Source organism: Lepeophtheirus salmonis, chromosome 14, assembly GCF_016086655.4.
Source record: "Lepeophtheirus salmonis chromosome 14, UVic_Lsal_1.4, whole genome shotgun sequence".
NCBI lineage: Eukaryota > Metazoa > Arthropoda > Copepoda > Siphonostomatoida > Caligidae > Lepeophtheirus > Lepeophtheirus salmonis.
Window position 1 is genome coordinate 43,864,163 of NC_052144.2, and position 12,879 is coordinate 43,877,041.

The following is a 12,879-nucleotide window of genomic DNA, read 5'->3' on the forward strand; positions in this document are numbered from 1 at the left end:
CATCAAATTGAAAATTCTAGCAAGCCCGATTACATGATGGTTTAACCTTGTATTTCTATTAACCTTGGGAGCTATAAGGTTTTCTAATATACCTTACTCTTTAGAAGATGCTCATTCGAGGTCCCGTAGACGGACATAGCTTAGCTAGAGAAGATTTTTGGTTCGCTCTAAAATGATTGTGTTAAAAAGGTTGCGGTTAAAAACGATGGGATAATATCGTTGTGTCCATTATCATTGTGAGACAAAAACGTTGTGGATCATTGTGAAGCAATATGATTGTGAGTCATTTCATTGCAAGACAATATTATCGTGTACAATTTCCTTGCAATTTATATAATGTTTGGACGATAAAACATTGAATGATGAAGAAACATGCCAGGATAGAACCCTTCTAAGATGCTATAATACACCCGGGTCCACAGGTAAATGTTTGACTTTGTGGTTTATTTATTATCATTGCCATTGCTAACTTGCCATGTTCCTTCTTCAATCATAATGAAGGTATATATTAAGAATAACTCGCTAATCCTCTTCTCTCTTCATTTACCTAAGTCCCCTTTTTTAAATTCAAATTTCAAATACGTTTTCCCTTTTTCCGTTAGTACAATAATTTGTTTTTTGGATTTATTTTATGCATTTTCGAATAGACAACTCATACCTTTAAAAAAAAAACTTTGAGACAAGGGGAATCGATCCTGTTCTATGAAAAAAATACACTTATTAGTGAAAAACAAACTTGTCATCCGAGCCCAAGGATCTAGTCTGATCAGAATTAAGCATAGCCCTACATACGTTACTCAGAATTCTGAAAAAACTTTTATTTTATGTCTAAAATCTGTATTTGTCTCTGTTTTTGAAGTTTTTATCATTGTTTTTCCAAGTGGGACGAACGTCAGACACATACATGAATCAAAAAAATCTTATTGAACATCCGTGTTTGCTCATAAAAGACAGAGCGTAACCCTGAGGATTTATTGCGAAGTTATAATTGTAAGTCCTTGTTTTTCACTGTAGTAAAATTTAGTATGTAGTGACTCAAGGCTTACATTCGTTAAATGAGAAGGTCTCTCAATCTATCCTAGACAACGTGGCAAGCCTCAGCAATTTTCAATTCAAATCCCAAACATCAGATGAGGAGGAATCATGACTTATCAATCCCTAGCATGTTGAGAATGATTATTTTACATCGTTTTCATCATTTCAAGCAGAAACCAATCCCTGTAGTGTTGAGTGAAAGTGCAACCGGGGACAAAAATGGTCGTAGAGTAGATCATTAAGAGCGGTCTTTACTTAATCATGTTGAATAAAAAAATTTCATCAAGTTGATCAAGACTCTTCAGCCTAAAAAACACGTCCAGGAATGTCCTAATGGGAAAAATTGGCAGTGTATACAATGATATGAAGATCCATCTCCAGCAAAGTTTGCAAGAGACGGATTTTATCAGAGAAACCAGCGATTTTTCGTCAAGAGGCGCAAAAGTTGTCAGGGAATGACTTCACACGTGCTGGTATTCAAGAATGTAAGGATCTCGAATGAAAACTTTATGATTGCCTGTCGTCAAATGAGAAGGACACATTCGTTCGATAACGTAACTAAGGCGACACAGGAGGTCCTCAAGGACTAGAGAAATCACCAATGGAAGTGACATGAAATGCAACTTTCCGAGGAACGATTTCTACTCCAAAGAACAATGTCAGATATCACATACAATTTTTGGGCGTTTGCAAGGGGTATAGTCAAGATACAACCACCCTTTTAAGTTCTGGGATGAGGTTAAAGTTAACTTTGGTGACAAGACAGCATTGGTCACGCCGACTCAAACTTGCTGGAACAGCCTACACAACTTCATGCAAATAATTATTCAGTTAAAAGAGCGATACCAATTTGCCTTACCCAGCCTATTCTTGGATGTGTTTATGTAATAAGAGGACCAGCAAAATTGCATGTTATGCCGGATTTGGCCCGTGAAAAGTCTGACGATCCTTGTATTTGAAGATGTTGTAATTTTTTTTGATTAACTATAGTTGCGTTTTATCTTTCTGAAATTGGTTTAAAAGAAACGAAAAGTCGTTTAAAAAGTGAACAATGAACGATTAAACGAATTAAATCTGAAGTAAACGAATTCAAAAAAGTGAACAAAGGAAATCTGACAACAAGAAAATAAACTGAGAAGAAAAATAACATAACAAGTAGCTAGGATGTATAAAAATGACTCGATTACCTTGAAGGCTCATGATTTCAAAAATATAAAAATATATTTTAAAATATTATCCAGAGTTATTGAAATCTTTAATTTTGATCTCACAATTTTTTGGATATTTTCTTCACGAGCTTTCCTTGTTCATCCTACTTATTTGTGTTTTTCTTGATTTCATTGGTATTTTCTACGACATCAGAGGTCGGGTTCCCGTAAGAAGGAGGATTTGAATTGGGATCATATCCAAAATGTTGTAGCATTGGAGCGATTTCCGCCATATCTTGAACAACATCATCAGGCATTTTGTTGACCCATTTAGATAATGCTTCTAAATTGACAGGTTTCACGACCTAAGAAATACATTTATATTTTTAATAAAGAAAAATTCAAGTTGAGGAAAAAAAATAATTACCTGATCCGAAGATCTTTCAACCTTAGATAAAGAAATACCATGGGGTTTATTGATCTGCTTTTCATGATGTAACACATCTTCAGTCCAATCCAGGTCAAGGAATTTTAATATTTTAGTCATCATGGGCCTAGGATGTAAGACGAGTTGTTCGTATTTCACAATGAGACAAAATTCGGGACCAATTTCATCACACTGTGTATTCATTGCAGAAATGGCACTATTCCACTTCTGAAGTGATTGTCTATAGGATTTAAGGTCAAATCCAGTTATGGTTACTTGACGAGTAATTATACTATGAACCGTAGCTCTTCCATCTCGAACCATGAAGATAAATTTAGAGTTTGGAAATAATTTCCTAAGGTAAACACCACTGTGTAGTGTGAATGGATCCTTATTACAAAGTCTTTCACTTGGTTCACCGTATCTGGCGACAATTTCTAAAATAAAACTAGAAATGGCTTGATCAATAACTTCAGCCGTGAGACCCGCCTCTTCCAGTCTTGTAGATTCTTTCTTAGATTTCCTCCAGCGAGATCTCATTTGGAGCATACTAGGTATAACTTGAGTTTCTTCCCCGCATCTAACAGATGTATGTGCGTCTAGCATTGCTCTCATTAGCGTTATCCCACTTCTTGGTACTCCACCAATAAATATGATGGGTGATTTTCTATCATATTCATAGAGAGATCCCTCCTCTGATATCACAAAAGTTTTTGGAGATACTTGGAAGGGACACAAATTTCCTGGATTTTTCCATTTTATAAACATGAAAAATATTAAAACAAAGAATAGGCATATTCCGAGGAGGGGCTTTCGATTAATTCTTGTAGGCATCTTCAAATTTCCTTTTAGAAACAAATTGATCTAAAAAGAAGAAATTGATAATAATATAGAACATACGTTTTGAATTAATAACTCCAACATAATAAATACATACAATTCCATTAATTTAGGAGAATATATGGAAATATAATTTACCCGAAATAACTTTTTTTGACGATAACGATGGTATTAATAAATATTAAGGAACTAAAATATATGAATAAAATACACAAATTTAAGGACATGTGGACAGATGAAATATATATGATTTAAAAATATACATATGTCATAGAAATACGTGTACATAATATTCAAATACACCTAAAATATAAGTATGCCTTCAATGAATTGTTTAACAATCATACTACCCACAATCCTTTTACTTGACAATGTGAAGGAACGTAAAATGACTACTCTATTAGAAATTTTATAGATTGCCCGGGTATTTTGCCCATTGCCTTCTCTAACGGGCATTTTCATAAATGCCCGATTTAACATATTGCCCGTAACATATGTATATATTCCTTGTGAGTCATCGGTATTTTCTTATTCAAGCGAGAATATTAATATTTAATATCTATAATATTAAATGCGATTGTCTATGTGTTTATTTCTTTGTACGTGTATCCGGAAATTACGGCCAAACCAATTAATGGACTTTGCTGAAATTTTTGATGTAGGTTTTTAGGGCTCAAAATGTGATTCTAGTAACATTTTTTTAATCTTCAAGGTCACTGCAGCCTCTATATAGTATTTTTTTATACTAACAAACGACTATTTATATAAGACAATAAGAAAAAAGATTTTTGACAATAAAATGAAAGTTAAGTGAATGACAGTTCAACTTGAATATTTTTTTCCTCTCTGAAACTTATAATCTTCCATAAAAAACGTACGAATTCACAATTAATTTTAAATTATTAATGTCCCTGGCAATATCTACTCTCCTTTTAAAAACAGGGTGCAAACATACAAACCAACACCCTAGGTTAATGAAAATACAAGGTTATACCATAACGCGTGTACGACTGATGTTTGACTTCCACCACGCTTTTTAATATTGACGTCATAGTGTATGAATGGTTGCGTGTTTTGTCAAAATCTGTTTTCCTTACCCTGATGTCGATACGATACATTAAATGGAAAATTCTAGCAATAATGACGTCATCGACTATGAGTGGTTGCGTGTTTTGCCAAAATCTTCCTGTTTTGGCTACCGATTGGAACAATGCATCAGATTTAAAATTCTAGCAAGCCCGATTATATGATGGTCTAACCTTGTATTTCTATTAGCCGTGACCAACTCCAGCATGGAGCGAGAATCATTCTTAAAATTTTGACGGTCAGAATTCTTAATTAATTTAAATTTCTTAGTGTCCCAAGCAAACCTACCAGTTTAGACAGGTTTTAATTTTTGAACAAATATGTATATATATCCCCAGCATTACAATCTATTCTAAAAAAGCCCATAGTAATGAAATTCTTGTTCTGACCTCTGAAAAGCATCACAAAAATGGATGACAATTAAGAATATTATTGAAAGAAATCAACTATCAATGATTTCATGGTACAAAAGTGATGCAGTACAATTAGAAACTTTCTTGCAAGTTTCTTATAATAATCATAGAGAAAGTAAGAACATGTATAATATGTGAGAGGCCTCTGCTGCTTCTTCTTGAACAACAAATAAATTGATTTGATATAAAGATTAGTTTTGAGACTCGGTCCAGCACGGAATTTTTTTTTCGGTTCGGTCTTAACTAATTTTTTCTAGACCGATCTGGACCGATATTTCGGCCCAGATTGGTCTAGAAAAAATTACTTATTACGATTTTTTTCGGTCTCAATTTATGGACCGATTTTTTTCGGTCTTACCCTTTGGACAGATTTTTTTCGATCTCATATGTATATTACGAGAGACCAATTTCTTTTTTTTCTAGATCGACCGTTATTGATTTATTTATTATATTTAAAAAAGAATAAATATTTGGATAACCTTGAAAATCTCAAAAGTAAACGATATGTTCTAGAACTAAACTGTATACATATAACATAAATTTATTCATGCGAGCTATCTCTATTTAAACTTGGTATGACGTCATTGTACTTGAAAATACATATGATGTCATGTTATAAATAATTTATCTGTAAAATCGGTCTAGACCGATTTTTTTGGGACCAAACTAGACCGAACTTTTCTATGAGACCGGTCCAGACTGAGATTTTTAATGGTCTCAGCCTAAAGGTATAACGGTCTCAGAAAACGCAACACTAATAAAGATAGGAAATAAGTATTTCCTCTTTGAAATAGATGAATATGGAATGGGTTCAGCTAAAGGACTCTAGGAAAAGAGCGGTTAAGAGAAAAATAAATAATTCAATCTATAAACGACGAAGACTATGTTCCTAACACCGACCTATAAATTATAATATCGTGTTATTGTTGTGATGTAGTCGCCCTTATTCTTCACTTTTCACTAGGGGGCTGACAGTTTGTTCAAACTGGCTGCGTGCCTGGAGGAACATGTGGCAGCTTCTAATTTTAAGCTAATCAGAATTGAAACTGCTAAGTCCTTCCTTCTGTGCCTTGAGTCCTTTAGGCTGAGCCTCCAAAAAGTCATTTGTCAATAAAGAACTTCATCCCTAATATATTTAGTCAGAGCATTAGTCCACTGAAGAAATCCTGAGCACGCTCCTACTCCCCCTTAGTTACTAATTTTGTGAGCATGCTGTCGCTCCCACTCGTTTTTTTTAAAGCAATGAGCGTGCTCCCGCTCAATCAAAAATGAGCGGGTCTCATTTTTTCTTATTTGAATTTGACAACTCTTTATGTAATTAATTTCCTTAAATTTTTATATTTTATTTATTCCAAAAAATGAAGGGAAATAAGGTACAAGAATGAATAAAACTTAAAGATCTAAAACTATATTTAAAATATTTAAGAAAATCCATAAAATGATTAATCCAATGTTTTGCTCTCACTCAAGAATTTTGTGTGCCGCTCACTAATGCTCAGGCTTATACCCGTTCACAATCCCAGGGGTCCTGAAATATATAGGGCTCTAATATACTAGTAAAAATGATGCTTTTAATTTTTACAAAATTATGTCCAATTTCTTAAGGAGGTTTTTAACAGCCTCAAAAAAGCCTATGTACCTTTTTTTGCAACCCTGTCTCTTTATAGGGCATGCTTGTTTACTTGGTGAGGGGTTTTTGACGTAGTTTCTACATATTTGCTTGGGTCCATCGGTGATTGATGAAAAGGGTTGGCTGAGATTTTAGATCATCCAAGTGATGTGGATCTGTGTCTTTCCTGAAGATGCTGAATCTGTTGTTGGAAATCTTTGAGCAAGATCTGTTAGCCGACTCTTTGGCCCAACATTTGGGGATTACTCTATCTAGAGTAGGGAAGGTAGACTTTCTCTACAGCAAATCTTGTATCGTAGTCACGGATCCCCACGACAATTTGCCTGACAATCTGTGCATCGCAGAAATGATTGCATAGTTCTGCTTAGACCGCCATGTTATTTAGTGTGAATAAATATTTATCAAATAATTCCCCAAGTAATTGTTTTCTTTTTCAGTAACAACTTTGCTATTTTTTCGTCTGCAGTAAACATGGAGATGCTCGAGTAGGGCGTTAATTGTGAGAGAGGAGGATTGGAAGTCTATCTTAAACGAGTACTCCAGGATTTGTATAACGTGCGTTCCCAGAGTGCTGAGAAAGTTCCATCTATGTTGTTACTGATGGAAGGATACCATTTTTTTTGCTTACGATGAAGCATGCCAGTTCTCCCACCAGTGACGGAATTGTCGAAAGTTTGCTGTATCGAGTATTTTTTGTTAGAGGTGATGGTAGTGCTGCCTTCACTGTGTGCATGGCTCCTGGTATGTGTAGGATTGTATGCAGGTTGTGCGGTCGGAGGTGTGGTTGAAGTGCGAGGTGCCGCTGCATAGGTCGGTGAGGATCCTATTGCACCCAGTGATAAATTCGTTGTGACGCTAGGGGTCTGCAGTAGTGCTCTGACATAGGCGAGTCCTCATTTGTTCCAAGAGGCTGTTTGTTTACAAGGTCATCTGGGCCTCGAGGTCAGAAGTGTTCTTCACCAGTGCGGTTCGGAATTTGTTACGAAGATCTGTGGAAGCCTTTGTCTTCTTTACTAAGAGGTCGTTGACCAGAGTGTCGTGGTTCTGCTTGGCTTTTCTCTATCAACTAGAAATTTTTTATATAATTCTTTCAGCTGGCATAGACATTATTGCATTTGCAAAATGTTGTTACCTAATTACAAATTTAGTAGGATACAAGACATAGAAAACAGATTTCTATATAAAGCTACGAATACATTTTTATGTCAGCTACAACTTAGTGCATATTTTTTTTTTTTTTAATATCTATATAACATTCAAAATTGCCTTTTTAAAATTAATTTTTTAAAAAGGTAAATTTTCAGAAATCTCCTATAAATTACAGTTAGGATCCGGAAAACTTTAGGGTTTGTCTATCAACTTTTGATTTTATAAATTCATTTTAGCTGACATCAAAATTATAAGACTTGCAAAAATTTGATTTTTAATAACATATTCAGTTTTTTTGTGTACGAGACATATAAAATACATTTGTCTATGGGTACAAATAAATTGTTTTGACAACTCTTTCTAAGAAAAAATTCATTTTAAATAGCTCTAATAGATTCAAAATTCACTTTTTAAAATTTGTGTCTTAAAAAAGATTAATTTTCGTCAACTTTCGGACATCTCCGGTCAAGTAAAGGAAGAATTCGGTAAACTTTAGACTTTTATCTACCATATAACATAATTCCACAAAATAATATCAACTGATATAGCTATTATTAGAAGGGGTAAAATTTTGTTTCTTAAGTACGATGACTTTTAACAAAATATGAAAAATACGTTATGACGTCATCTATAAAAAACCATTCAATCAAAAGTGTGATGTCATTCTATAAGGAAATGTCTTCGTATGATATATAGTTTTTAAATTATAATTTAAAATTGTTATTAACAACTGTATTTTGTATATTGTTTAATATACAATTTGAATTATAATCTTTTAATTCACTGAAAGGTTGGTTTGGAATATAAAGGACTATATAAAGGGGGCCATGGGCCATAAGTCTGCAGACTTTTTACTCAAAGTTGATCTAATATTACAATAAACTGCACTACACATTACCATAATGAAAAATATATTGCAACTAATAAATATTGGCTAATTATAAGAATTAATTAAATTAAGCTCACAAAGTAGTACATAAATTGTCTTCAAGACCTTTAAAATAGTCCTTAAGGTAGTTGACAATTTTAAGTCAATCAGTAAAGAGAAGGAAAAACATGATCTTCTTCTATTGATATTTAGGATTAGGACATCTAAATAGCTGTTGTTTGTGCCACCAGGGGCGTCCGCAGGATTATATTTTTATTGGGGGGAGCTTAGCTAATGGAATTCTTTTAAAACTAAATCTAAAAATTAAATTTTTTTAGAATAAAATTTGAAAAACCCACAGCTGCTCACTAAAAATTATATTTATTCACTATACTAGAATAGGAAGATGTTGAATGATTTTCATGGAACCCGGATATCCCAGGGGCTTCCGCAAGGGTGGGCTGGAAAGCTTTAGCACCTTCCTCCCCTAAAAATTGAGGAATTTGTGCTTTTTAGTATAAATTTTTTTCCTCATTCGAGCAAATTATGCAGCAGAGCAAAAAATTAATATTTTTTTCGAAAGAAAATAATTTTTTAGTAAATATCTGTAGGTTTTTGATTTTTTTTCGAAAAAGTTTAATTTCTTTTTTTCCAAAAAATTTAATTTTTTTTATATAGCTATGGAATTTCGAAATTTTTTGGGAATAATAATGGATTTTTGGTTTGTTTTTTTTAAATTCAAAAACCAAACCCCTCCCCCCTCCCCCCAATATAATCCTGCAGATGCTCACATTAACAATCATTGAGCATTCACAGCGAATGCTCATGTCAATGACTTGAAATTTTACCAGGACATGTTATTATTCAGAAAAATTGACTATGAATTGTCAATGATATAGCAGAGGTCGACATGAAGAAACTTTGTAATCACATGTACTTTAGATTATTATCAAAAAAGGAATATAGCCCTGTAATAATATTAGACTAAAAAACCTTACAGGTGTAGAAGAGGCAAACCTGTATTTCAGATTATAAGTGAAAAAACTAAATTAGATAATCATATTGGTACAGAATCGCATCTTTTTGTAGCCATACTGAATATAAAATTAGATTGGCTTCAAGGGCCTGTTGCATCATGGTCTGGAAAAGAAGACTACAAAAAACTAAAAATTATATGTATAATCTTCTATTTTGTGTAACGCAGAGTGGAAATAAAATTGAAGACTCTCTATGCAAACATAATAACTAAAAATTCCAAGCAGAGAGTGTATCTTCTTCAAGCCGTTGAGTATAATAGGCAACGATTTGAAAGTTAGAAGTCTAAGAAAATATATAAAATAATATAAAAGTTATATCATTCTGATTTTTAAATTGGTATTTGAAAAATTATTCTAGAATAAGAAATTGAGGTAATTTTCTGTCGAAAATATTAATCTTTAATAATTTTTTCATTTTTACCGAAGAGTATAAGAACTCATTGTCTTTACCTTCCTTGTTTTGATACTTAGATAAAAAAATATATAAAAAGTATTATTTAAAAATAATCATATTTTAGTTTATTGCCTCTTTTGATATTCAATTGTGTTTTAATATCTATACTTTTTGTCAAAAACTACCCAGTCATAAAAAATGTCATTTTGGAAAAAAATTAAGGGGATGAGGTTGGGTACATTTTGATCCCTAAAAAAAGATTTCCCAGCTTCTCACATCTTACAGTATGGGAAAAAAATACAGAAACATGTCATAAAAGTATATTTATGAATAAGCCTAACGATATATACAAGTGATCTTTTTTCACTCCCTATAACTCCGAATAGTGATCCAGTTCGTGAACCAATTTTCATTGAAATAAACAAAAAATTGTGAAAACATCACCTTCACTAATAGGAGACAATTTTACGTTCGAACAAAGGACTTTTATTTTCCATGAAACAATTTCAAAACGATTTGGCTTCATTCTTTGTTACAACCAATAACGTGCTTCTTCAGTTGTTCCCACTCACCCCCAGTACAGTAACTATTTTGAATTAATTCCAACGCAACTCAAATTGAATACCGGAATTCAAGGATACAGAAATTCAGTGGTATCTAACACTAACGAAAATCTTGAAAGAAAATATGATTAAACAGATTTCTGACCTTTGTACGACCATAGCAAGGCCAGCTTTATTGGGTCATAAAATTTTATATCTAAACGTTGGAAAATGAAGAGTAATACGTGTGCCACTGGGAGCATACTATTTATGGATAAATTGCTCTCCGACATTCGTAGCTTTTCTAAAAATGAAAGCCTTCATAATTTTTGGAATGAGTGTTGAAAATAGATAAATCCTTAGTTTGGAAAAATATCATATTTTTCACAACTAATCTATAATATAGTCAATCATTCATTTGTTCTCCATGATGGATTAAAATTTCATAAAAAATAATATTCTCTAAAAATGTATGATTTGAGTCAACACATACAGGTTATACTATAAATGTTCATACATGACAAGATCACATGATAAACTTCGTTAAAAATTAAATTACATGAGTATGAAAATGTTAGAGAATAAATTAATAGACGAGAAAAGAAAATGAAACGAAAATGACAAAACGAGTGGCTAGGATGTATAAAAATTTCTCGATTACCTTGCAGGCTCATGATCTTAAAAATATAAATATATATTTAAAAAAAAGGTAAACAGGATTATTGAAATATTTAATTTTGATCCGACAATTTTTTGGATATTTTTTTCACGAGTTTTCCTTGTTCATCCCACTTATTTGCGTTTTTCTTGATTTCATTGGTATTTTCTACGACATCAGAGTCCGGTTTTCCGTAAGAAGGAGGATTTGAATTGGGATCATATCCAAAATGTTGTAGCATTGGAGCGATTTCCGCCATATCTTGAACAACATCATCAGGCATTTTGTTGACCCATTTAGATAATGCTTCTAAATTGACAGGTTTCACGACCTAAGAAATACAATTTATATTTTTAATAGAATAAAAATTCAAGTTGAGGAAAAAAAATAATTACCTGATCCGAAGATCTTTCAACCTTAGATAAAGAAATACCATGGGGTTTATTGATCTGCTTTTCATGATGTAACACATCTTCAGTCCAATCCAGGTCAAGGAATTTTAATATTTTAGTCATCATGGGCCTAGGATGTAAGACGAGTTGTTCGTATTTCACAATGAGACAAAATTCGGGACCAATTTCATCACACTGTGTATTCATTGCAGAAATGGCACTATTCCACTTCTGAAGTGATTGTCTATAGGATTTAAGGTCAAATCCAGTTATGGTTACTTGACGAGTAATTATACTATGAACCGTAGCTCTTCCATCTCGAACCATAAAGATAAATTTAGAGTTTGGAAATAATTTCCTAAGGTAAACACCACTGCGTAGCGTGAATGGATCCTTATTACAAAGTCTTTCACTTGGTTCACCGTGTCTGGCGACAATTTCTAAAATAAAACTAGAAATGGCTTGATCAAGAACTTCACCCGTGAGACCCGCCTCTTCCAGTCTTGTAGATTCTTTCTGAGATTTCATCCAGTGAGATCTCATTTGTAGAATACGAGGTACAACTCGAGTTTCTTCCCCGCATCTAACAGATGGATGTGCATCTAACATTGCTCTCATTAGCGTTGTCCCACTTCTTGGTACTCCACCAATAAATATGATGGGTGATTTTCGATCATATTCATAGAGAGATCCCTCCTCTGATATCACAGAAGTTTTTCGAGATACTTGGAAGGGACACAAATTTCCCGGATTTTTCCATTTTATAAATATGAAATATATTAAAACAAAGAATAGGCATATTCCGATGAGGGGCTTTCGATTAATTCTTGTAGGCATCTTCAAATTTTCTTCTTAAAACAAATTGATCTAAAAAGAAGAAATTGATAATAATATAGAACATTCCGTTTTGTACTAACAAATCCAATATAATACGTACTTATTTATATACTGTAGTGTACAATTCCATTAAGTTAGGAGAATATGAGTAGATATAATTAACCCAAGATTACTTTTTTGAAGATAACGATGGCATTAATAAATATTAAGGGAACTGAAAAATGAAAAAAATACAAATATGCACATTTAAAGACAAGTGGACAGATAAAATATAAATGATTAAAAAAAACATATGTCGTAGAAATACGTGTATATAATAATTGAATATGCAAATACACATGAAATATAAGTAACAGAGTATTCCAACATATTCTGACACAAGTTAATCATATGATTTTATATAAAAACAAAGAACATCATAAG

The 12,879-nt window shown here is 32.8% G+C and overlaps 2 protein-coding genes across 2 annotated transcripts; both read right to left on the reverse strand.

Annotated features, from left to right (window-relative positions):
• Window positions 1–2,237: 2,237 nt before the first annotated feature.
• LOC121129671 (protein-tyrosine sulfotransferase-like) lies at window positions 2,238–3,691 on the reverse strand. Its single transcript, XM_040725401.2, has 3 exons — window positions 3,589–3,691; window positions 2,611–3,474; window positions 2,238–2,548 (listed from the first exon to the last, which is right to left on the reverse strand). The coding sequence occupies exons 2-3, from the start codon at window positions 3,442–3,444 to the stop codon at window positions 2,348–2,350; spliced, it is 1,035 nt and encodes a 344-aa protein (XP_040581335.1). The 5' UTR covers window positions 3,445–3,474; window positions 3,589–3,691; the 3' UTR covers window positions 2,238–2,347.
• Window positions 3,692–11,203: 7,512 nt separating this feature from the next.
• Window positions 11,204–12,670, reverse strand: LOC121129941 (protein-tyrosine sulfotransferase). The gene is made up of 3 exons (XM_040725654.2): window positions 12,557–12,670; window positions 11,623–12,486; window positions 11,204–11,558 (listed from the first exon to the last, which is right to left on the reverse strand). Exons 2-3 carry the CDS (start codon window positions 12,454–12,456, stop codon window positions 11,301–11,303), a joined length of 1,092 nt encoding a protein of 363 aa, XP_040581588.1. The 5' UTR covers window positions 12,457–12,486; window positions 12,557–12,670; the 3' UTR covers window positions 11,204–11,300.
• Window positions 12,671–12,879: the final 209 nt, after the last annotated feature.